We start from the raw sequence: 24,721 nt of genomic DNA, 5'->3' as shown, positions 1-24,721 counted from the left end.
GGCTACACCCAGGCTTTTCCAACATGCCATTATTGCTGGTGATAAGCAAGCCCCACCCAGGAGACATCTTCCCTCAATAATGAGTTAAAGGGCAAAGAGAGGGATACAAGGATTAGGCACCTCACTGTGATCACAGATAACAATTTCCCTGGCCCTGTGTAAGAACACAAGACTACATCTGACACAGAAACAGAAATCCCACTTCACAAATTCACATCATACCAGCCAGTCTGTTTACCCAGAAGGGTTTAAGAGGAAACCAAGTAAAGTTTAATGGGACCCAGGACTGTAGTCTTCCTACTGGAACCACTATTCTGGGCAGACAAATGTATCTAAGTTCCTTGCTCTCCTGCACTTGTGTAGCAAATATTTATTTGTACCTTCTATGTGCCAGGCACTAGGGACCAGTGGTGACCCAAACAAACAATAGCCAAAAAGTCCCAACCCAGAAGCAAGAGATCACCATTCTCTAGCACCCATCAGGAATGCAAAGCATGACTCTAAGCCAAGTTATAGCCTGGCCATGATTCCTCCATTTGCAGAATGGAGATAAGTTAAACTTAAATTATTTCACATGATTGTTTTCAAAACAGGTTAAGATGTGATTAACTTCTTTTTAAATATAAAATACTTTTTGAAAGAAAGAAAAGGGAAGGGAAGGTGGAGAGAGGAAAGGAGGGAAAAGAAGGCATTAATTCCTAGGCAAGATTAAAATTATTTCATATCAAAAGGAAAAGAAAAGGAAAATAAAATGAAAAATGGCTGAGAAGCTACATGGAATTAAGTTTTTCTCATGGGCCTAGAAGTTTCCACAGAACTCAAGGCTTCAGGTCAATTCATATCCTTCTGTTCTTTCTTCCTGAGCTGAGTAGGCCTGTTAATTCAATAAAAAGTAATACAATACTTAGTTATCAGCTTGGGGAAAATGGAAAGGCACCCTAAGAGATGGCTCCCTCTTCACTGGGAGAAGCCAGTCATCCTCAAAGGGCAAATCAGTTGAGACAACACGACGACAGACTCATTTAATTCTCAGAATTTAGTTTGCTGCTTGACATTCCCGGCAAATGTGGGGCCACCATACAAATGTCCTTAAAGCCCTAACCCATGACTTGTCTGAGCATTGTCCACAGGCAGCTCAGTCCATCAGAGGTCCAAAAGAAATCTCCTAACCTGGGTCAAGTATTTTGGTTTCAAATAGTCACCCAGCTCCTCCTTACTGACCCACACATGATGGCCTTTCTTCCTGGTCTGGGAAAAGTCTCCACTTAGTAGTAGTGCTTTGAAGAAGAAGACTTTGGCCCCAATGTTACTCTCTGTCCGCACTGCCTGGGGGAACTTGAACTTGTAGTGGCCACAAGGTGCATTTCCTAGAAACTTGGCTTCCATGTTGTTTTCTAAGGGAGAAAAAAAAAAAAAAAAAAAAAAAGAAAAATTTAAAGATAAAGATACACTCATCTGCTTGTTCCAGCTTCCCAAATCATAGGATGTCTCTGGGAAAGTCACCCCTTCCCAGAAGTGAAGAAAAGGATCATTCCTGCAAAAAGCCTCCTCTTTCTCAATCCAAATGCTTCCTGGCCATGGAGTAGACATTTCTCTGGATCATTCCCAGGTGCCAAGCTACCACTTTTAGACTAAAATTCAGCAATGCAATTAAAGTAGCACTATCTGGGAGTCAGAACAGTCACCTGCTACATTCAGCCCATTCACCTACCACCTGTCAATAAAAGACCAGGACATGTGGTATCTAAAAAGCAAAGTTTGCCCACCTTTAAAAGGGGTGTCATGTGCAAAGCACAAAAAGGCCCTCAGATTTGATATCTACAGGGAGAAAACATCATAAATAAAGTTAATAGACAGTTTCTGCAGTCTATAACTAGAGTTAACAACCCTAAGCCAGTCTTTCAAAGGATGAAGAAATGATAAATTAATTACTACATGGCATCTGATGAACTAGCTAGCTAAATGGAAAAACAGAGCTAGATCCCAAACTTAGCTCTTACATCAAAATTTATACGTTAGATCAAAGATTTGGCAGAAATTTCAAATTTCTGTAAAAGATTTGTTCATTGTGGATGATAGCTTCATGAACAATTAATATTTTCTGAATCCTTCTATATTTTTAAGTTTTTCACTTAAAAAAATCATTAGCATATTAGAAGAAAATGTGGGTACTTCTTGAATTATTGGCAGAGGAAGAACTTCATAAGCAAGACCAAAAAAAAAAAAAATTTAAAAACATAAAAGAGATTTGGGTTTGTCTAAATAAAAACTACATCTTTCTGTAAGAAAAAAAGAGCAAAAAAAAAAAAAAAATCAAAGACAAAATAATAGACTTGGAAAGACATTTTCAACACATTCAACAAAGAAATAATATCTTAAGGTATCATGAAATACTTAGAGAGCCAAGTGCATTGGCAAACACCTATAATCTTGGGATGCTAAGACAGAAAGATCCCAACTCCAGGCCAGCCTCAGCAACTTAGCCAGACCCTTTTCTCAAAATAAGAGTGCCCCTGGGTTCAAACCCAAGTACTAAAAAAGAGAGAGAGAGAAGAAACACTTTAGAGAGCAGGGTACAATGGTGCACGCCTGTAATCCCAGTAACTCAGGAGGCTGGGGCAGGGAAACATGAATTCAAGGCCAGTCTGGGCAACAGGATGAGATCCTGTCTCAAAAAAAAAAAACAACAACAACAACAACAACAAATTCAAAAGAAAAATGAACCAAGCACATGAACAGGAAGTTCACATGAAAATAAAAATCAATTAACTATAAATATACATTAAAAGTTAAAAGGTACTCGATTTTATTAATAATTAAAGAAGTACAAATCAAACAGCAGCATATCATTACAGTCGACCTTCTATATCTGCCAGTCCTGAATCCATGAATTAAACCAACTATAGGTTGAAAATATTTGGGGAAAAACAACTGTCTCTGTACTGAATACATATACACTGTTTTCCTTGAAATTACTTCCTAAACAGTATAGTATAACAACTATTTACATAACATTTCCATTGTATTAGGTATTATGAGTAAACCAGAGATGATTTGAAGCATACAGGAGGACGTGCGCAGGTTACCTGTAAATACTACTATGCCATTTTGTAGAAGGGACTTGACACATTTGCAGATTTTGGTATCTAGGGGCAGGGTGGGGTCAGGAATCAATCCCCTACAGATACTGAAAAACAACTGTAAAATTACTTTTTATACTACATTTACTAAATACTATTAACCATATAAATAAACTAAAATTCATACTACTCACCATATAAATAAACTGAAATTTACCATAGGAAAAAATATGACCTATACGCTACTTGTAAGGGATAGGGGAAAATTGGTACCTTCACATACATTATGAGGATATAAATGACTATTACCACCATTGTTTGGCAAGAGGTATCAATTTTAACCATACATATACTTTAACCATTCCACTGCTGGAAATTTATCCTCCCAGCATACTTATTTGCCCATGCGAGCAAAGATGAGCACCCAAGGATGTTCACTGCAGCTTTACTTGTAAAAGCAACAGACATCTTACACAATGCAGTACCAACATATTAGGAAATAGTATGTCAGTGTTAAAAACGTTTAAAATCAGTCTTTATAAACTGATCTGGAAAGATGTTAAAAAGCTACATGAGGAAAAAAGAAGTATGTGTACATGCTCCCATTATGTAGAAAAAATAGAAAAATACTTAGGTGCTTGAATATGCACAGAAAATTTCTTAAAGGATTCAGAGAAAAAAAACTGTTAACAAAAGTTGCCTCTGAGAAGGGAAATTACTTCTTATACCACATTTACTAAATACTGCTCGGTAATTTTTCACCATACATGTGAATTGCTTTTCTCATATTCTTTTTTTTTAAAAAAAAAAAAAGCACTACTAGCATTAGATGAAGAATTGATATATGGTGTGAATTCACATACAATACAAAATGCTTGCAGCAGGTATCTATGAATGATAGAATTACACTAGTATATTTCTTTACCCTTTTCAGAATTTTCCAAACTTAATTCAATAATGCAATGATGCATGTTGCCTTTCTATGATCTGGAAAAAATGGGTTAAAAAATACACTCGAATCAAAAAGAAAAAATAGCTCATTATACATATGAGCCAAGAATCTGAATGGCAATTAAAAAAAAAGAAAGAAAGTCAATAAACATGAAAAGATAGTCAATCTCACGAGCAAACTTGAAAATGATAATCCAACATAGATCATTTTTACTAACTGGAGAGACAAAAACTAAAAAAGGCCTATTTCATATGTTGGTCTAGGCAAACAGGCACTCCCATATACTGTTCCTGAAAATGTCAACTATTACATACCTACTTTCTAGGAGACTAGCAAGCAGTACTCATCAAAAACTTAAGTGTGCATACCTTTCACCCATGAATTCCACCTCCAGAAATTTCATCTTGCAGATAAGGGAAGTATGGAGTCAATGGGGAATAATGTATTTCCACTTTTCTCCTATATTATTTGAGTTTTTTTTGCTGTTTTAATTATTTTCTATTATTTGCTACTTTAGTTTGTAATAGATATTTGTAATAAATCAACGTATTTTATACACAGCTAGCAGACATAAATGTCTTTTAATATCATTTCCCTAAATACATATTTATTACAATGGGAACATGAAAAAAAGGAAAGTATATGGTCAAATAAGAACTCCTGCCCTGTGACACACAGGAAATAGAGTTGAGCAGATACGTCATGGAGGTTTGATGCAAAGGAAGCTGAACATCTGGACACAAGGATCCTGGCAAAAAAACCAGCTATCAGTTCCAATGTGACAGCGGAGTGACTGAGAGAAGCCAAGCTTTCTATATTCCCTTGAGCATTGCTGCCTCTCCTATAGGCCACAGAGGTCCCTGGTAGGAAAGGGTTAAGGGGCATACACTGGCTGCTGATGCTTTTCTAGGAGTCTTATGCTGGTAGCAGGTCTGCCAAGTGGTTGTGCACCTATACCACCAAATCATTTACTCAAAAAACACTCAGCAAAAACCTACTTAGTATACTGAGAGCTAAAATCATAAAAAAGAACATGTACTGGGCCATCCTTCAAGAAACTCAAAATTCTGGCTCGGGAGAGAAATGTAATATATAAAAAACAATTATAATGTAATGGCATATGTGAGAGAATATATTCTCCACTAGAACATGAGCTCCGAAGGAACAGGGATAGTGTCCAATTCATCACTGTGACCCCACTGTCTGAAGAGGGCACAGTTGATGGTAGGCACAGAGTAAAATGTCTGGTCTGCTGCACAGCCATGTGCCATGGGAACCCAGGAGCAAAAGGAGCTCTCTCTGTCTAGAGGCTCAGGGAAGGTTCCACCACAGAAGGTATATAGCATATGAGCCGAGTCTTATAAATTGAGCAGTCAGGTAATGGAGGACAAAAGCATTCTGTCTGGGCACTAGCATGGCCCAAAGCAGAAACATACAAAAGACCACATTATTCAAGGAACGCAGAAGCTTTACTAGGTTAGAACCTGGAATGTCATGAACTCAGCAAGACAGAAGACTAACGTGATCAAGACCAGAACAAAAAGGATTTTTAGGTTGTGCTTCAGAGTTTGAGTTTTTATGGACAACTTTTAAGAATTCTATGCAAAGCATGACACGGGATTTGTGTTGTAGGAAGCTCATGCTAGCAACATGGAAAGGTATGACACAAAAGCCAGGGGAAACTCTTGGCATCCCTTTCAACAGTTCAGTATAGTGGTTCCCGACCACTATAATTTTGCTCTCCAGGTAATATTTGGCAATGTATACATATAATTTTGGTAGTGGGGTGAGGGATGGGGTGGGGGTGGGAATGAGGTTGTGCTACTGCAATCTTGCGGCAGAGGCCAGAAATACTGCTAAACATCCTACAGAATAACCCTTTATAAACATCAGTATCCATTAACCTTCCATTCTTTACTCTTAAGCCCTTTACCACAATCAGCCTATAAATCTGCTGGTTGAGTCTGAAGTGAATCTTGTGCAATTCTGAGGAACTCACCTGAGAGCGTAGCCAGGGTTCGCTCAGCTGTCCCTCGGAGGGTCTCCCCAGGCTGCCATTCTGTCTGAGGCAGCATCCAAACATCCTCAGCTCCAAGCTTCTCTCTAACTAACAGGATAAGGTTACTGTCCAGCTTCCGATGCAATGAGGTTCGGTCATTTTTTTTATCAGCCTCTACAAAGAAAAGGGGGTCAGTGGAATCATCCAGGACCAATGAGTTTTGAATTTTAAAATGTTTCTTTGAGTCATTATACTTTCTCTCAAAGAAATTATAACCAAATTTCTACCCTGACCCATCTTTAATTCTAATTCTGACCTCCTTCAGGGTGTAGTCTCTTATGCTTAAAGAAACTGAAAAGTAAGAAAAAGAAACCAAGCTTTGAACTTCTCTAAAAAGTAAAATATACTCTGAGCTTTTAAAAAAGAAGCAACACCCATAATTCAAATACAACTACTTCATAGAACTTAACACTATTACTGACCTAACTAGCCCTCACTTTCTCTTTTCTTCAGCCTGCCTCTGTAAAACAAAGACAATAGAACTCCCTTCTTTAAGAACATTTCCAATAAAACACAGGAACAAGAAGAAAAAGGCCTACTTTAAACCACTCTCTGTCCCAGAATGGGAGTTAAACTCAGATAACATTCATAAAGCTTAACGGAGATAAAAGGCTACCCCAACACTCTTACCTAACCCCCGCTCAAAACTAACAAAGGCCTTTTAAAATCTGTATTAGGGTAGATGTGAGGAATTTGGAAAATTATTTTTCTCAAAGTTGTTCTGTAATTTAAAATTATTTGTTAGGCCAGGCACAGCAGTGCACACCTGTAATCCCAGCAGCTCAGGAGGCTGAGGCAGGAGGATTATGAATTTAAAGTCAGCCTCAGCAACTTAGCAAGGCCTTAACCAACTCAGTGAGACCCTGTCTCTAAGAAAATACAAAAAAGGGATGGAGATGTGGTTCAGTGGTTAAGTACCCCTGAGTTCAATACCTAGCACCAAAAAAAAAAAAAAAAAAAAAAAATTATAATTTGTTAGTTAAAACACAAAGCACAGGTTAAGCAATTGTACTATATTTGAGAACCAGAATACCCCTATCCCTTCCTTTTTTTTTAGCCTAAAAAGATCATAAACCTGTTATACGAGCTCCAGGTTTGAACTGTAGAAATTTCTGCTCCCATATATCTTCCAAATCTTGCACAAGCAATATATCCTTTTCATCTTGTTCTTCATCATAAAGGTCAGCTTTCTTCTTTGCCAGTCGCTGGGCTTCATCTAGAGCTCGAAGCTCATGGTCTGAATACAGGCTGTTCTCTATTTCTATCTAGGAAAATTAAAAGAACAACAACAAAAAAAATAGAATAGAACAAAGTAATGGCATCTTTGATAGACTCAGAAGTTTATCACTTACTATAACTAGACTCACAATCAAAACACGACACAGAGAGAAAACAAAGAAAAAGGTCACCTGCACTTTAAGCATGAGTTACATTTACCAAAATGTCAGAATGTGATTGGGGATCAAAACTGCTTCAAAGAACAAAGGAATGGGACAGGCATTGCCTGCCTGCTTATGCTCCAGTCACAGCAATCCCTGATCATCATCTTACTCACCAAGGTCTTTCCTGCCTCAGGGACTTTACAGATGTCGTCCCTTCTTTCTAAAGTGTTTTCCCTCGTTTTTTTTTCTCCTGCAAGAATTTCTATTCATCTGTATGATCTCACATTACTCTCTCAGACAGACATTCCTTGGCACCACCCATAAAATAAAAATGAGATGTCCCTGTGAAGCACTTTCATAGTACTGTTTTCCTTTAAAGTATTTATCAGAATCTGTGATTAGTCATGTGATTATTTGGTTATTGTCTTGTCTCCCCCATTCCACTGAACTGAAGCTCTCTGAAAACCGTAGCTATGCCTGTCTTATCCACTTCTGCATCTCTATCACCTAACACACTGTCTGATATGTGCTATGAATATCTGTGGGGTGAATACTGACTGAACATGCCGAGTTAGTAAATTAACAAACTGAGCAAAAAACACAGAAGAAAAGTTCAACAGTTATCAGTAGCCCAAGACGAAAACATCTCATATTCTAGGGAAACATAACACCCTTCAGTCACTATCTGTGGGGATTTAACACCTTCACAGGCACTTCACTTAGGTTTTGCCCATATTTCCTCACTTGCCCTTCACAGAAATAACCTTGTTAGGTAAAACACAGCAGACTCTATCGCAGGCATCTTACAGATGTGCCCACTGTCTACTATACTTCCTGACACTCATCACAAAGGCTGTCTCCTCTCCAGTCTGTGAGCTCCTTGCAACCAGTACTGATTTCTTGTTGGCAATTAGAGCCCTACTGCGCTGAATGAACAAGAAATAAAATATTTCCTAAGAAGTGCCCCAAGTGACAACAAAGAAGGCCAATGAAAACAGTATTTGTGAAACGTTCACAACATTCCAACCCAACTTAGTAAGATTTGTTCCATCTTGCAGATAAGTATACGGAAGCTCAGAGTAGTGAAATGACTTGATCAAAGACTGGCACAGACTGGTGCCAGAGTCCAGATGGAACCAAGGCCCGCGTGTAGCTATTACTTCCCCTTGACGCCTGTATCTCAATCCTACCTGCTGCAGCAGAGCTGCCATCTCTTCCTGCAGTGGGGTCAGCGGTTTGGATATTTGCGGTGGCCGCTGCAGACACAACGCGCCCAACAAGCGCCATGGGGACTCGCTTCTTGAGGGGGCGGCCTCAAGGGCAAGGCTGCGAAAACCCAGGCTACCTGTCCATATCCTTTCGAATCTCCGCCAGCCCCTCGCCAACCCTGACAGAGTCCGGCTAACGGGCGCCGCCATCTTACTGCCTTCCCACAATGCACCGCGACTCCCAGCGGGGACCTCAGCCAACCCCGTATTCCCATAAGGCAACGCGGATGGCAAGATAGGGGAGTTCTGTTCCAAGAACTATTGGAACGAACCATTCCAATGTGTGTCGCGGGGAGGGTCAAGCTCTCATATTAGAACCCTAAAAGGGGAAGCGCTTCCCAGGTGTTTTCATAGACCACTTAAATTTGAATAAAAATACTTAATGGGCCTTATAAAGAGCAATCAGATGACTTTCCTTTCTGTACCCTCACCCACAGGTGCTCAAGGTGCGGGCGTCACTACAGCTTATGCCGGACGCTGCCGACCGGAACTGATTGGGGTCAATTCAAGTCATGCAGGTTGTAAGAAACTCGGGGTCTTGGATCTTGCGGTCGTGGATTCGGCCCGGGACAACCGGGTAAGAACGATTGCCCTCTGGAGCCCATGGCAGTCCTGCGCTCCTGCCAGTGGCCCATGTGCTATTGGGCACTGTTGATCATTAGGCCGGAGTTTTTTCGAGCTTTCCTTCTCCTCAGGGTTGTAGCCGAAGTCCCATCCCGTACTATCCACACCGGCGCCCAGAAACTGCAAGATGCGGCGGCCAAGCAGGAAGTTGAGGAGGCTGCTCCGAGCCACAGCAGCTTCAGGTAAGGGCCACTTCTGGTCCAACCCTCAGGAGACCCGCACTCCTGCAGAATTGAAAATCCGTGAATTCCCAATTCTGTCACTGGACATCTGTGCAGATCTATCTGAGTCTTATCTAAAAGTGGGGGTAATACTTTGGTTATGGAAATTAAATGAGATGAGCTCTGGCACAAAGTAACTTTTCTGTGAACATCGGTTGGTTGAATGAATGAATGTCAGATAGCTTTCTAAATCCTTTTGAGATGAATTTCACGTCAAGCTAATAACCTCCCCGCCTCAGACACAAAATGGGAAGAGTGGGGTGACACACCATGAAACAGATTATCCTGCACTTCTTGGAGTTGATTGAAGGTCCAGGGTGAGTTTCGTGTTCAGTCCTAGGAATTGGCATTGTGCTTCCCACCAGTGCCAATACCTCCATGTGCAGGCAGTGGACACATCCACTTGTCCTCACATTCAGTGCAGTGCTAATTGCTGGAAATAGAAAAAATCGTTCCTGCCCTGAAGTAGCTTAGGGTCTTCCAAGAAAGACATATGTGCAAACGTTTTCACCATAATCTGATTAATAGTATGATGGAGTTAGAACTGGTTGGAAGTATGAAAGAATAAGTATCCACTCCTGAGAAAAGCATGCAAAACTATGGATAATTCAATGAGCTCAGAAGTGAATTGAAGGAGAATTCACCTGGATAAGATGAAAGGGATCAACCGTAAGCAAAGATAACAGTCTGTAAAGGGTGCAGTTTGAATGAATATGGTGTATTCAGGTGTGTGTGATGAAAAATAAGGCTAGTAAGCCAAAAGGAATCAGAATGGTGAAGGTCCTTTTTTTCAATACTGGATAGTAAACCCAGGACCTTGTGCATGCTAGGCAAGTGTTTCACCACTGAGTTACATCCTCAGCCCTATTTATTCCGTTTCTTTGGGGGTTTTTTGTTTGTTGGTTGGTTGGTTTGTTCGTTTGTTTTTCCAGACAGGGTCTTGCTAAGTTGCCGAGGCTAGTCTCAAACTTGCAGTCCTCCTGCCTCAAGCCTCCCAAGTAACTGGCATTACGCATCCTGTCGTGATGAAGGTATCTTCTGTCACCCTGGAGATTTCATACTGTCTCTACTGCAGGCAGTAAGGAGCTATTGAAGGGATTTAAACCAAGATTCTGTTGTAATCATTCAATTCAGCATACCAAGCACTATTCAAAGTGTTGGGGATATATCCCTGACCAAACAGCAGAGCTTTTTTTAGCCTTCCTTCCATACAACTTAAATTTTAGTGGGCAGGAGACAGTAAATAGAAAACAAGTAAAATGTGGAAGTTATAACTGTGAGAGGCAGGGATACTAGCAGGTAGGTACAACCACATTCTGTAGAGCTCATAGGTCATCTTGAGAACTTTAGCTTTTACTCTGAGATGGAAGCTACTGGGGAGTTGAATAGATGTTTGAAGTGATCTTGCTTACTTTTTAAAAGAGTCTGTTTGCTATGTTGATATTAAACCACAGGGAGCAAGGATGGAAGCTGGAAGAAATCTTCCAAGGAGTTAAAATACTGCTGAAATAATCCAGGGAAGAAATGATGGAGGTTTGGACCACAGAGCTGGCTATGGAAGTAGTATAAATGGTCAGACTGATTTGTTAATATAAGGTGTGAGAAAAAGAAAAAAGTGAAGGAAGACTCAAAATTTTTTAACCTAAACAACTGGAAAGATGGAGTTTTTATTTTATTAATATGGGAGAGGCTCCATGAGTTTAGATTTGGCTGGTTAAGTTTGAGATGCCTAGTCACTAAGTGGAGATACAATGAAGTCTATTAGAGATTAGAGAGATGTGAAAGAACCACCAAGAGACAAGGAACCTCCAGAGAGGTAGTAAGAAAACCAGAAAAGATTTTTTAGTGTGGTTCAAATGTGGAATCAGCCTGTCAGACACACTGATATGATAGGTGGATAGACCAATGGTAGGATTGCACATTGGATTTAACAGTATAGAAGTAGTTGGTGACCTTGATTAGAGCACTTCTAGTGGAGGGGTAGAGGCTACCATCTGATTAGAGTGGGTGCAGGAAGAATAGAAGACAGGAAGAAACATGAATATAGTTAGTTCCTTAAGGAGGCTTTGCTGTAAGAGGAACAGAGAAATGGGCAGCCAAAGGGAGCTTTGGGTTCAAGAGGTTTGGGTTTTTTCTTAGGTTTGAGATATGACAGTATGTTTTGCTGCTAGAATGATGCAGTAGATAAGGGAAAGAATGACAGTACTGAAGTGGAACATTGCTGGAGCACTGTCCTTGAGGGCTAATAGACAAGTGGAACATGGTAAGGGGAGAGACAGCAAAGGCTATGGGCACAGATGTTTGGTAGTGGGAGCCAGAAGAAATTCTGATTGCTGCCCTTTCTTTGTAGAGGTCATCAGCTGGCATTGAGGAAACAGGAAGAAGTTGGAGATTTGGGGAGACAAAGGTTTGGAAGAGTCATCCAGGAAAATGGAAGGATAATTGGACTAGGGATGATTGCCAGGCAGTACTGAGTGCCCACCTGATGCTAGAAGTCATTAAAATAGGGTAGGAAGTCTCCATGGGGATTGATTTTGTCCTCAGAGAACTTTTTTGCAATGTTTGAGGTTATCTTTGGTTATCACAACTTGGTGACAATATTTAGTGGGTAGAGGCCAGGGATGCTGCTAAACACCCCACAGTTCACGGGGAAGCCTCCCACAGTGAAGAATTATCTTGCCCAAATGTCAATAGTGCTGAGGTTGAGAAGCCCTGGTAGAGAGATCAGTCAGTCAGCATTGCTCTGTATTTGCACAGGTTCAGAGTGACTGGAGAGGTGGATTTGATCACCGTGAACGATTGCCAGGACAGCACAAATGAAGTAAGAGGAAACAGAGCATTGAGAGTGTCTGCAAGGGAGTAATTGTCAGAATTGGCCACAAGATTCAGTCTAGGTGAGGAGAGAAGTAGATACATGTGGAGTGTGAGGGACAATGGAAAGCTGGTAGGGTTACTGGATTGTGAGATTGAAAGATTCCCAAAGCGAAGACAGCAGGGGAAGTGAGTGGGTATGGCAGGAGGTGGTTGCCAGGGTGTATGGTATTTGAAACCAAAGTTACAGTGGAGTTAACAAGTATTGGTAATGATAAAGGTTAGGTGTGATCCAGGGAGTAAGAAGCCAAGGTAGGACAGAAGACACATGATCATTAAAGGAAACAAAGTTTAGAAATAGAACCCAATAGTTATAACAGGAGTAGTGTTAAGGGACACTGAGCCAGGAGCTGTGGTCTTTGCGTTTTTCTGCATTTGTTTGCATTGTGAAAAACATTGTCTCTGGCAGCAATTAGAAAATGGATTGCCTCTCTACATTTTCCTGGTATGAGTATAAATAGAAAGAGGCAAGCAACCCAAACCAAAACACTTTGTCTTTCATGTTTAGGGACTTCCTTAGATGAACCACTTATTTGTTTACACATTGAACCTGGGAGGTTTAAAGGTCTGAACTTGCCTATGTCTTCAATTAAATGGCTCAGCATCTGAATCCTTCTAGTTCCAAAACTGTACTATCTATAAAAGACATTACACTGGTTACACTCAGACTTAATAGACCTGTGTTTGTTGACCCTCAAGTCAACAAGGGAAAATTATCAGTGGGGAAATGATCATCTTTTCTTACCCCCCACCCACAGTACTGGGATTGAACCCAGGGTCACTTTACACTGACCTACACCCCCAACCCTTTTTTACTTTGAGACTGTCTTGCTAAGTTGCCCAGGCTGGCCTTGAACTTGCAATGGTCCTGCCTCATTTTCTGAAATCACTGGGATTACAGGTGTGTGTATGCCACCATGCCCAGCTGAAATGAACATCTTATAAACATTAATGTCATCTACAAGATTCACCCAGTTTCCATCCCAGCATATAGGCTGATAAGCCAAGAGCATGCTGAGGTTCTAAATCATCTTTAAAATGGGGCCCAGGACATGGGAAAGAATACATTTGTAACCTTTCGGTACTAATGTGCTATTGTTTTGTTTTGTTTTGTTTTTGAACATCTCTTGGAAAGCCAGTAGGGCTGGTGCTCACGTTATAGTGCATTTTCTAAAGTGGAGTTCATTGTAGAAGTCAAGCATGGCTATGTGGGACACAAACATGAGTCTGATGTAGGTGTGCAGATTAGAACAGTGATTTTCTTCCAGCTGCAATGATAATCGTGTGTTTAAATTATGAAAAGCACAACTTGGTGAGTAAAGCTCTGAACTGAAGCAGATCTTCTAGGTCCACCACCTGACCTTATGCCCCTACTTGTACCTTAGCTTTTCCATCTGAAAATAAAGAGTACTTACCCAAAGAAAACCAGAAAACAGGTCAGACTGAAACTGAAAGGTCATGAACTCAACACAATGTCTAGGCCAGTGCTCCCACATCTGAGTCACCTGGAGTATGTGTAAATAGGTCCAAGGTCCCATCCTTAAGTCTGGGTAGAGTTAAGCATCTGGATGTTCACAGGGGACTCTGCTGTTCAGTACACATTGAGAGTCGCTGGTCTAGAATTGGGGTTAGCAAACTATGGCCTGTTTCAGTAAATGAAATTTTATTGGAACACCAACACCTATTAATTTGCTATTTTATTTGGCTACATACATGATAGCATGACAGAGTTTAGTAGTGGTGACAGAAGCCAGGCATAGTGGTGCATACCTGTAATCCCAGCTATTCAAGAGGCTGAGGCAGGAGGATCTCAAGTTGTAGGCCAGCCTGGGCAACTTAGCAAGATCCTATCTCAAAATATTTTTTTTTTCTTGGTACCAGGGATTGAACCCAGAGGGGCTTAACCACTGAATCACATCCCCAACCCTTTTTTTTCATTTTTCATTTTGAAGCAAGTTCTCACTAAGTTGCTTATGGCCTTGCTAACTTACTGAGGCTGGCCTCAAATTTGCAATCCTCCTGCTCAGCCATCCTAGTTGCTGGGTTTATAGGCATGTGCCATCACACTTGGCTTCAAAATAAAATTTTAAAAGGGCTGGGGATGTAGCTCAGTAGTAGAGCACTTGCCGAGGATGTGCAAGGCACCAGGCTTTATCCCCAGTACCAAAAATAAATAAATAAATAAACCCTTTGACCTGCCAGACCTATAATACTTACTGTCTATCCCTTAGGGAAGAAGTTGGCTAATGTCCATAGAATACTAGGGGATACTGGATATTTTTTAATAGTGATGATGAATATTAAAATTACTTTATCATTTTTATAAAGTATAGACAAGATATTGTCAGTTTGATGAAACAAGAAACAGAAGTTTGACTGTCTTTAAATTGCAGAAAGAGTAGTCTGTAAAGGACTTGAAATATGATTATGCTACCAGAGAGCAAGGGGAGGTAGGACATATCAATTAAATTCTCTTTTCACATAGTAGAAAGTCACTACCTATGTCTGAAGTCAACAAGTTGAGAAATAGCCCCAGGCTGGGGATGTACCTCCATGGTAGAGTGCTCAGCTAGTACTTGCCCTGGGTGATCCCACTGCAAAACAAACAAACAAAAAAAACCTAAGTACTGTATTCACAGATACTGGAAGGATTGGAAAGGAATGGTAGGGACAGCTGTCTTTGGAGTAGGACAGGGCTATTGTTTTTCATTCTGGGTTCATCTGTACCATTTGATTTATTAATTTTTTTAACCATGTGACATATTCCTTTGATTTAAAAAATCAAGGCAATTTTAAATAAAATATATCTTCTAATTGCAGCATTTACCCTCCAGTTCCAGGCCAGGAGAGCTCTCTGCGATGGGCAGGAAAGAAATTTGAGGAGATCCCAGTTGCACACATTAAAGCATCCTACAACAAGTAAGTGGGAGGGAAGCCATTCCATCCTTTCTTGGGGTGCAGGTCTGGGTGTAGAGTCTGTGTGAAGTCTGTCAGGGTTCCCCAGGTTACTCCCTCTTGTTTGGGGAAAACAACTTTTGTCTTTACAAAATTTCCTTATGTCTCATGAAAATATAAAATAGATTGTGTCTTTCATATTTACAAGATTTCTTTACCTTCTTGGGAATAATATTTTCCCAGTCCTGCTCAAGAGTTATTAGAGGGACTGTATTGTATTAGGGGCAGATGGTCCCACTGTGAAGATGTATATTAAGTGGTACTGAGTACTGGGGAAAAGGGCGGATGAAATATATAAATAAGAGAGATCTATAAATACATTATTAATAAACCAGAATATAAACCTCCAAATAGGTGCTCTCCCTTTAGTGGTTGGGCCACTATGCACTGACCTCTGCCTTGTAGGGACTACATGCAAATGGTGAGTTCAGATTGACAAGACTAATGTTCTTGTGTGGCATACAAACAGGTGTCCAGGGAGTTGTCGTGTGTGGACTACAGAAGCATTGCTGGTATTAGTGACTTCACAGGTCAGGCCCATACTTGGAAATCTGTATTTGTACCTGTATTTGATCATAGCTTGACCACCAGGCAACTTAAAGAACAGTACAAGAGACTGTAGTCACAGACTAGAGTGTGTGGCACAGATGAAATGCTATAGGATTCATTTGTTAGATAAACTTGAAATGAGAGCAGCTGAATTTTTTTTCCTTTACCTCTGTCCCTAATAGGGACAAAGGTCAGTTCTATGCTTTTGTGTGTCTCTCTCTACTCTTCTAATCTCTCTCCTCCTCCCCCTCCTTCTCCTCCTCTTTGGCCCTTCAGCCCCTCGATGTCTCAATGGTATTTTCTATTCATCACTGTTGAGGTCATCTTAGAAACAAGCAAGGATCTTACCCGTCTGTTCAGTACAGAAAATGCAAGAAGCCCTGGCAGGGGGAATGGCAGAGCCACAGCCAGGCCAACAAACAGATCCCTAAGTACAGGGCTGCCTCCCACAGGACACCCATACAACAGCCTTCACTTCCCTCTGCTCTGAGCTCCAGGCAGCTCTCCAGACCAGAAAATGGAGTGATGATTACTAAAAGAGAAACATAAAGCATGTCTTAGAATTTCTTAAAGCCATTCTTAATTGTAATTTAACATTTTAGAGATAATTAGAGAAAATGTTTCACTTATTTAAAATTACTTTTGATCATGGAACAGAGTGTCATAATAAGCATAAGAATTATCCAGTGTGACAGTTTGTTCATGACAATCATTTTGTGGTTTTTTGTTTTTTTTTAAATAGTCCTTGTCTTTTAGAGGTATGAACTGAAATATTTACAGATGAAATGATAGGTGCGAGATTCGTTTCAGAATAATCCATTGGTAAGGGGAGTGGGAGCAGGGCTTATAGATGAGGCTGAATTGGAGATGAGTTGGTAATTGAAGCTGGGTGATGAGTTCCTGGTTCACATACTGTTCTTTTCACTTTTGTATGGGAAGCATGTTTGAAACTTTCCCTAATGAAAACTCTTGAAAAATTACCTGATAATTAAACATCTAATTTCTTTGGGGGGAAAAAAAGACAAGGACAGCACACCTAATTTAAGTGCTGGCTACAGGGAAGACACTTCCTCTGGTGATGCTTAGCCATCCTCAGTTTGTGGAGCTCTCTTCAGATCATATGACCTGTCAGTTCTCCATTAGGCTTAGGGGATGATTCTGACCCTTCCTGATACTTCTTAAAGGAGTTCAAAAAGCATTCAACTCAAGATAAAGCAAATGAATTTTTTTCTCTTTCTTACTCTGACTTCTAAGGGCCTAAAGTAAGTAGGTCTCTTTTATTTCCCTGAACAGTAGTTATATCCATTATGCCTCTTTTCCTTTTCCTAGCACACAGATCCAGGTGGTCTCTGCCACTCACCAGCCCCTGGCCCGTGCTTCCTGTGGCACAGAGGGGTTTCGGAATGCCAAGAAGGGCACAGGCATAGCTGCACAGACAGCAGGCATAGCTGCAGCAGCAGTAAGTACACGTGCTCTGTACTTCCATCTCAGTATGTTCTGCTCTCTGTATGACTGATCACTGCAGATGATTCTCCTTAGTCATTCAAAAGCAATGAGGTATTTGCAACCCTGTTAGATACCCTGACTCTGCAGGTGACTTGAAGAGATCTATGTGACAAGGTTCTCTTTTTTTCTTAGCTTCATTGGAGGTAAAACACTTCGTTTGTTTTAAGAATAAGAGCCAGGATGCTAAAGGCTTAAGAACCAAAGCCCCTTCAATTTAAAGACCAGTGGAGTGAGGGAAGGGTGATAGTAGTCTATCTGGGGAGCATGCAGTTTAGTGAGGATTCACACAGTACCAGTTCGATTGTGAAGTGTTGTAGACTTTCTAGAAGCAAATTGTTAGTGTACTGTTATTAGTGTATTTTTTGAGCAACTACTATGTTCCAAGCAATTTGAATTTATTACCATGATTCTTCAAAAGACCCTTAGTATTATGTAGTTTTTCAAGAACCAGTTAAGAATCTGAGTGTGTGTGACTTTAGAGCCAAGCTGCAGTTCAGTTCCCTGATTTAAATCCAGATTGGCCTACAACCAAAACCTGCACACTTTCTGCTATAGCAGAGGCCTTACAAATGTTTACACTCTGCCAAACTAGAAGCATTTCCTGAAGAAAAACCTTGACTGTCACACAAAACTTGGCATCCAAAGATATTGATTGCTTTATGTTAATGATCATCAAAAATTATAGAAAGGTCAAATAATGGATAGATTATGTATAATTCAAAGAAATACGTCATTGTTAACAGTGGCTTCTGCAATGTAGGTTATGAGTAACTTGTGTCTTTTTCAGTTTCTAGAAGGAACTGCTTTTATAATCAAGAAAGCAAAATTTAACTCTAACACTAATTAACCCTTTTATTTTTCATGTTGCTGGGGCTTCATGCATGTTGGGCAAGCACTGTACCACTGAGCTACCCCCAGCCCTAAATAACATTTTTTAAGTGGATATTTAGGGTCAGTCTTGAAGTCCGGGGTGGTACCTCATGGTCTGAAATTCTACATTTACCTACCTGAGAAGAATCTGAACAATATTTCAAAATCTCCATTAGGTGGCGGTACTATCCTGAGTGAAAAGATCAGTCACTTTAGTTCTTTGACTTGTTGCATTGTGTGGTCTCTGCTGGCTTCTGTCCTCCATTGCAGCCATCTCTGCTTTTCTTCCTTCTCTCTCTGCCCCACTTCTTACTTCTGCTGGTGCCATTCCCCTCTTGCACACCAAGGCAGTAGCAAGAGATTGGGGTGCAGTAACCTGGGCACTAACCACTTGCTGCTTCTCTCTAGAAAGCTACAGGAAAGGGTGTAACCCACATCCGAGTGGTGGTGAAAGGCCTGGGGCCAGGGCGCTGGGTAAGTGACCTCGGTTCTCCATGGTGTGTATGCTTGCTTTAGTGAGAGAAATTGGGGCTTGAGAGCCACGTATAGAAAAAATGCAGATGTCCCTGTTAGTGGATTTCCATGACATGGCTTCAAGTTTCTTTCTATTGTTCCTATAATTCACTAAGTCCCTCAAAGCAAACTTAGATCACTTAGTTTAATTCATCAGACCCTTCTCGAGTGACTGCTATGTGCCAGGTTCTGGGAAAGGGAGGGTGGTCGCTGGGGGACCATCACAAAAAGATTCCTAAGTAAGTGAGTACAGTGGTGAAGCATGTGCCCAGGGCACTGGGGTTTTGTGGAGGGGTCCCACACCCTGCAGGGATGATCTTTAGTTTCCCCAAAGAGGTGACATCTCTGACTTTACAAGAATGATGAGGTGTGTGTGTGTGTATATACATTCCAGGGAGAGGAAAGTGCTTAGGTAAAGCTACAAAAGATCCTTAAGGTATGCAAGGGTCTATAAGGAGACTTTGTCTTCAAATTGTAAAGCATAAGGTAGGAGGTGGCCAGTGTGACTTGAGAGGCAGGCAGTGTTGAGAAGTTGGTTAAAGGATTTGTGAGAGTAGAATGAGATCGGGATTGTAGGTATCCAAGCCCCGTTCTCCCTTCCCTGCAGCACACCATCCCCCTCAGCCCAGTCTGGAGGTCCTGGGTCATCATTTCTAGGACTACACCAATCTCCTCTGTTTTTTGCTTCCAGTCTGCCATCAAGGGACTGACCATGGGGGGGCTAGAAGTGATTTCAATCACAGACAACACCCCCATCCCCCACAATGGTTGCCGCCCCAGGAAGGCTCGGAGGCTGTAATTGGAAGGAAGCCTGCTCTGGAGCCTGACCTCAAGTCTCGCCTTTAGCTGGACCTTGCAAGAAGCCTCCTGGCCAAACTGTCTCCAGAAGAAGACCTTTTGGAGACCATCTGGCTCTCCCACAGGAAGCTCCGCCTCCATGTACCACAATCTTTTCTGGCTCCTCTAACAGAGGTGGACATGCTCCACAAGCAGGGACAAACCTGCATTGCTGCGGCTAACTTCAGCATGCCCACTAATTGTGAATTCTTCTATCAGCATCCAGAGGTGGACAGCTCCATCAGGAGCCACATTATAAGCCACATGCTTCTCATACACAGGAAAGCTAAGGGGCAGCTGAGGCCCAGGCCCCAGCCTCTGCTGTGTAAAAATAAAGGACTATCTGTACTATCTGAGGCAATTGTGAGTTTTTGCTCTTGGAGTGACAAACAGTAATCCCCCCTTCCTTCTGGAAAAGGCTCAACTGAAGCGAGACCCTCTGTGGAAGCGTTAAAGTGTAAATATGAGCTGCTCTTTACCACATCCCTTCTTTGGCCTCCCATATTTTGTTGTAGCCCCTCAACCAGGGTTTCCAGAGCTCTTCATAGTAACTTTTCTTACTAATGACCTGTAATTTGACCCCAAATGGAGAGCTCTTTTGCTCTCCACCCCCACATTCTGACAGAAGACTCCAGTCAGTGGGCAGGCTTAAAGTTAGCCCTAACAGTGCAGAGGGTTGTCTGCAGTTCAGATATTCTGGTAGCAACAGATTCCCCATCCTCAAGTGGCAGTTGTCTTTTACACACTCCACAGAACTTGACAGTTCCAGCACCCAAGAGGGAGTATCTCAAAGTGGAGGATGGTGGGATAAGAAATTCTCTAGAAACTAGGGAAGATGGCATGATGGGCTCTAGGAGAGCCAAATCAAGAAGTGCAGGAAAGTGAGCTAATGGAAACCAGATAGCAGTGACAGGTGAGCACAGCTGAGGATCCCCAGGCTGCTGACTGCTCCTCGGCTGGGGCCTCACAGTCCCTGTATATAGCCAAAGGTGAGGGCTATAGAGACATGACAAGAGACAACCCTCTTCCACAGAAGGGTGAGAGCTTCACAAGCCAAAAAGGAGGTGTCCTGTACACTAAGCACTGCTCCTCTCGGATGAGGCTACAGAAGGGCCTGCTAACCAGAGGGGAAGGCACTGTGGAGTATACCTCCATGCCCTGCTGGTTGAGTCCGACGATAGGCCTGTACTCATGGTAGTGAAATCCACAAATGCCCCTTCACATTGGCAGAAAAGGCTGTTGGAGCTAGAGAAAGGGAGTCTAGGAACCCAGATGAGAACGTAGAAGGAAAAATATCTCCCTTCTGCCTTATCTTCATTCTCGGTAGGACCTATCAAGATTATCTTGAGATTAATGACTAAATAAACCTGACTGGAGGGCTGTAGGTGTAGCTTGGTAGAGCACTTGCTTAGTGTGTATGAAACATGGGATTCCATCCCCAGCCTTGAAAAAAATACATATACATATAAACACACATTAAAAAATTTTTTTAAACAACTGCTGTATAGGAAAAGATGTGAGAACTTCTGTAGCAGTTATATCCATGAAAATAAAAGTAAAGATTTCAAACACAATATGGAAAAAGTGGGGGTAGGGGGTCTTTTATTCTGTGATTTGATATGGTTTGGCCTTTATTCAGGTGGGTAGAGGGCCTGGAGCAGTTGAACAGTTATCAGGGCCCCATGCAGGACACAATTGAAAAGGTTGAGGGTAAAAACTTAATGGAGCATCTATACAGAGGATTAGGCAGGGTTACAGGAAAAAAGAAGGTAGGGAACACACAGGACTAGCATGAGCCCAACTTAGCCACCACCCTGGACCTCAGGGGCAGGGTAAGAACAGTTACCAGAATGGGGCAGGTACCTGATAGGAACTGTTCCCACAGAAGAATGCCAAAGTCATGGCCTGGCAGAGAAGAGAAGAAAAAATACCATTTCTTCCTGCTGGTCTCCAGTTGGGGTTCCCCTGGTGGTGTGGTCTTTGGGGACTCAGCCTCTCAAGCCTCAGGATGGATCTAGAGGGCCCCATAGTAAACAGCAAACATAGGAGGTTCCAGGCATGGTGGCCTATACCTGTAATCCCAGCAGCTCCAGAGGCTGAGGCAGGAGGATCAAGAGTTCAAAGCCAACCTCAGCAACACAGTGAGACCCTGTCTCTAAATAAAAAATATTTAAAAAAAAAAAAAGGCTGAGGATGTGGCTCAGGGGTTAAGTGCCCCTAGGTTCAATCCCCAACACAAAAAAAGAAGAGGCTGGCTACAAGTATATACAGGAAACTGAGGACCCTAAAGGATCAATGGTTTTGGATCCAGAAATAAGTGCCTGGCCCACGTCCCAGGAGTCAGTTCCACATGAACCTGCCTTTACAAAATGTACTGGGAGGTGCACACTGCTTTTTTGTCATCCTCTGTTAGTGCACATCATTTCTGGGCTCTGAGTGGCCAACAAAACTGCTCTAAACTGTCATTCTTTTCATAAATATATATATATATATATATATTTATATATATATATATATATATACTTTTTTTTAGTTGCAGATGGGCACAGTATCTTTATTTTTTTTAAATATTTGTTTAGTTGTCAATGGACCCTTATTTACTTGTTTATATGCAGTGCTGAGAATCAAATCCAGTGCCTCACATGTGCGAGGCAAGCTGTCCACCACTAAGCCACAACTTCAGCCCCTAAACTGCTATTCTTTTTCTTTTTTAAAAAAACTTTTGGTTGTAGATGGACACAATACTCTTTATTTTATTTATTTATTTACTTATTTATGCAATGCTGAGAATCAAACCCAGTGCCCTCACACGTGCGAGGCAAGCTGTCCACCACTGAGCCACAACTCCAACCCCCTAAATTGCTATTCTTAACTGTTTGATCTTGGCTTCTCAAAAACTGGTTCCCAGCCCCTTGGGGAAACCAAGACATCTCTCCTGAAGACTGTCCAAGCAAGGCAGTTTTTGTTTACCTTAAGTAAGGCTGCCATTCCGCTTCTGCCACAAGCCTTCCTCAGCAGCAGGTCTGTCCTGAGAAAACTGTGGAATGTGTACTTGTGCTTCCCCCAGGCAGAGAAGAGGCAGAGCCCAACATTTGGGTCCTGAGTGTTTGCACAAGTAGAGTGTTGGCATAAGTGTGTGTGACACGCATCCTTGTTTCCTGGCAGCAGGACCCTGGATAATTTCTATGTGTGCATTTGCAGTTTTGCTTCTAAAGCTGGTGACACAAAACCTGGTACACCAGAGATGTCTCTCCTCTGCTACACAACAAGCAAAAGTACAAATCCAATCTCTTTCCTTTCAGCATAGATGCAGTGTTTTTGCTGCCTTCAGCCAAGGCCATCACCTGACACTGAGATGTATGATCACTGCCAAAATAAGCCAGCTTAACACTGGAGTCCCTGGTTGCTACCAGAATGTCACTTAGCACGTCAGGAGAAATCATATGCCTGCAACCTGGCTCTAAAGTGCCCATTTTTAAAAATGCATATACATCTTCCCCCATTTTCTTTTTTCTTTTTTTCATTTTGGTAAGACATGTTGCTGTTTAAATCTGGGTAATACCAGCTCAAAGTGATGGAGTGGTCATTGCTAAAAGCAAAAACTGTTCATTCAACCAAATTAAACCAACAGGTTAACTGCAAACAGAGTCTGGAAACTGGGGCACTGTATGTCACTACTGTGCTGGAGTTCACAGTCTGTGGAGACCAGGCAGAGATATAGCTGAATTAGATTGAAGTTCCATAAAAAAGAGTTAAGTTATAAGTGTTTGAGTGAAAATGATCTTCATTTAAAGGAATCAAAGGAAAGACCTTTAGGAGAAGATGTGCAAGGCAAACAAATGGGTCAATGCAAGGACTTAGGGTTAGAAATTGGCAAAGTAGCACACACAACCCAAGGTAAGGGGGTGAGAGGTCATCAGGTTACTGGTTATGGCTTAGTTGGCATAGCTGGGGTTAGGGGGTTCAGACTGAATAGGGAGGTGAATAGAGGTCAAAACTTGCGAAAGGATTGGAGGAGCTGGACCTGGTGGTGCACACCTGTAATCCCAGCAACTGGGGAGGCTGAGGCAGGAGGATCACAAGTTCAAGGCTAGCCTCAGCACCTTAGCCAGCTCCTGACTCAAACAAACAAACAAACAAAAACCTACCTGGCATTCACACCAAGGATAACAACATGCTCAACAGATGGGATGAAAAAGAGGCGGGTATATAGAAGGATGTGGTTACAAACTTGAGAGAGTAAAAGTAGTGAAAGAAGGTACATGAGTGAGTGTCTAAAATTCAGTTGAAATAAAAGTTACAGAGTTTTAAGTAATATAAGATGTGGACCAAGAATCTTATTGATACTGAAACCCCAAAGTGGATGCCAGGGCAAGGGACAGAGAAGAGGTCTATGAGATTTGAAGTTCCTAAGCAAGGTGGAGTGTCCCAGAGCCTAGGAAGGAGTCCAGGAGTTTAGGAAGAGAGAAGGACAGGACAGTAGGAACTTCAGAGGCAAAGGAATGCTGCATGGAGGTGGCAGAATAATATCCAGATGGTGATGAGGAGTGGGGAGGGAGCATGCTGGCTCACTGGTGATGCACAGGTGTGCACCGTCACTGTCAGGTGAGGGAAGGGAAGGAGCAAGGAGCACTGGTGAAATGACAGCCATGAGAGGCTGTCTCTTCTCAATAGGGTGAATGGAGATGGGACCAGGGAGGAAAGGGAGAGGGAATGAGAGTTCAGAGTGCAGGCTGAGAGCTGGGGCAGGGATGCCTATGTAGAGACTGGGTGGAGATGCTGACGGGGTGTATAACCAGAAGAGTCCCCAGGGCCAGGAGGGCTAGGGCCAGAGCCTTGCCATAGCCAGGATCGGATCTGGAATCTGTGCCTAACATCCAGTGTTGACTCTGCTTCTATAAAGGATGAAACAGAAGGTCACAAGCCGTGAAAAGACATTCAATCTAACTAGTCATCAAGGAAACGGAAATTAAAAGGTGTTGCCATCGTTCCCCCAAAGTAGAGATGTTAATCCAAGCCACAGTGGGGATGAAA

The 24,721-nt window shown here is 41.9% G+C and overlaps 2 protein-coding genes across 3 annotated transcripts; one reads left to right on the top strand and one right to left on the bottom strand.

The window, feature by feature from the left end:
- Positions 1-1,009: 1,009 nt before the first annotated feature.
- Mrpl46 (mitochondrial ribosomal protein L46) lies at positions 1,010-8,933 on the bottom strand. Of its 2 annotated transcripts, none has more exons than XM_047541173.1 (4): positions 8,664-8,933; positions 7,167-7,356; positions 6,032-6,205; positions 1,010-1,394 (listed from the first exon to the last, which is right to left on the bottom strand). In XM_047541173.1, exons 1-4 carry the CDS (start codon positions 8,889-8,891, stop codon positions 1,144-1,146), a joined length of 843 nt encoding a protein of 280 aa, XP_047397129.1. In that variant the 5' UTR covers positions 8,892-8,933; the 3' UTR covers positions 1,010-1,143. The 2 variants fall into 2 exon arrangements, with proteins under 2 accessions (XP_047397129.1, XP_047397130.1); XM_047541174.1 differs by having other exon boundaries at positions 7,167-7,352; positions 8,664-8,923.
- Positions 8,934-8,960: 27 nt separating this feature from the next.
- Mrps11 (mitochondrial ribosomal protein S11) lies at positions 8,961-20,038 on the top strand. Its single transcript, XM_047541175.1, has 7 exons — positions 8,961-9,083; positions 9,179-9,318; positions 9,437-9,547; positions 15,278-15,376; positions 17,291-17,420; positions 18,746-18,811; positions 19,542-20,038. Exons 2-7 carry the CDS (start codon positions 9,254-9,256, stop codon positions 19,647-19,649), a joined length of 579 nt encoding a protein of 192 aa, XP_047397131.1. The 5' UTR covers positions 8,961-9,083; positions 9,179-9,253; the 3' UTR covers positions 19,650-20,038.
- The last annotated feature ends 4,683 nt before the right edge of the window (positions 20,039-24,721 follow it).

Source organism: Sciurus carolinensis, chromosome 2, assembly GCF_902686445.1.
Source record: "Sciurus carolinensis chromosome 2, mSciCar1.2, whole genome shotgun sequence".
Classification (NCBI taxonomy): domain Eukaryota; kingdom Metazoa; phylum Chordata; class Mammalia; order Rodentia; family Sciuridae; genus Sciurus; species Sciurus carolinensis.
This window is presented reverse-complemented; position numbering and strand designations above follow the sequence as displayed.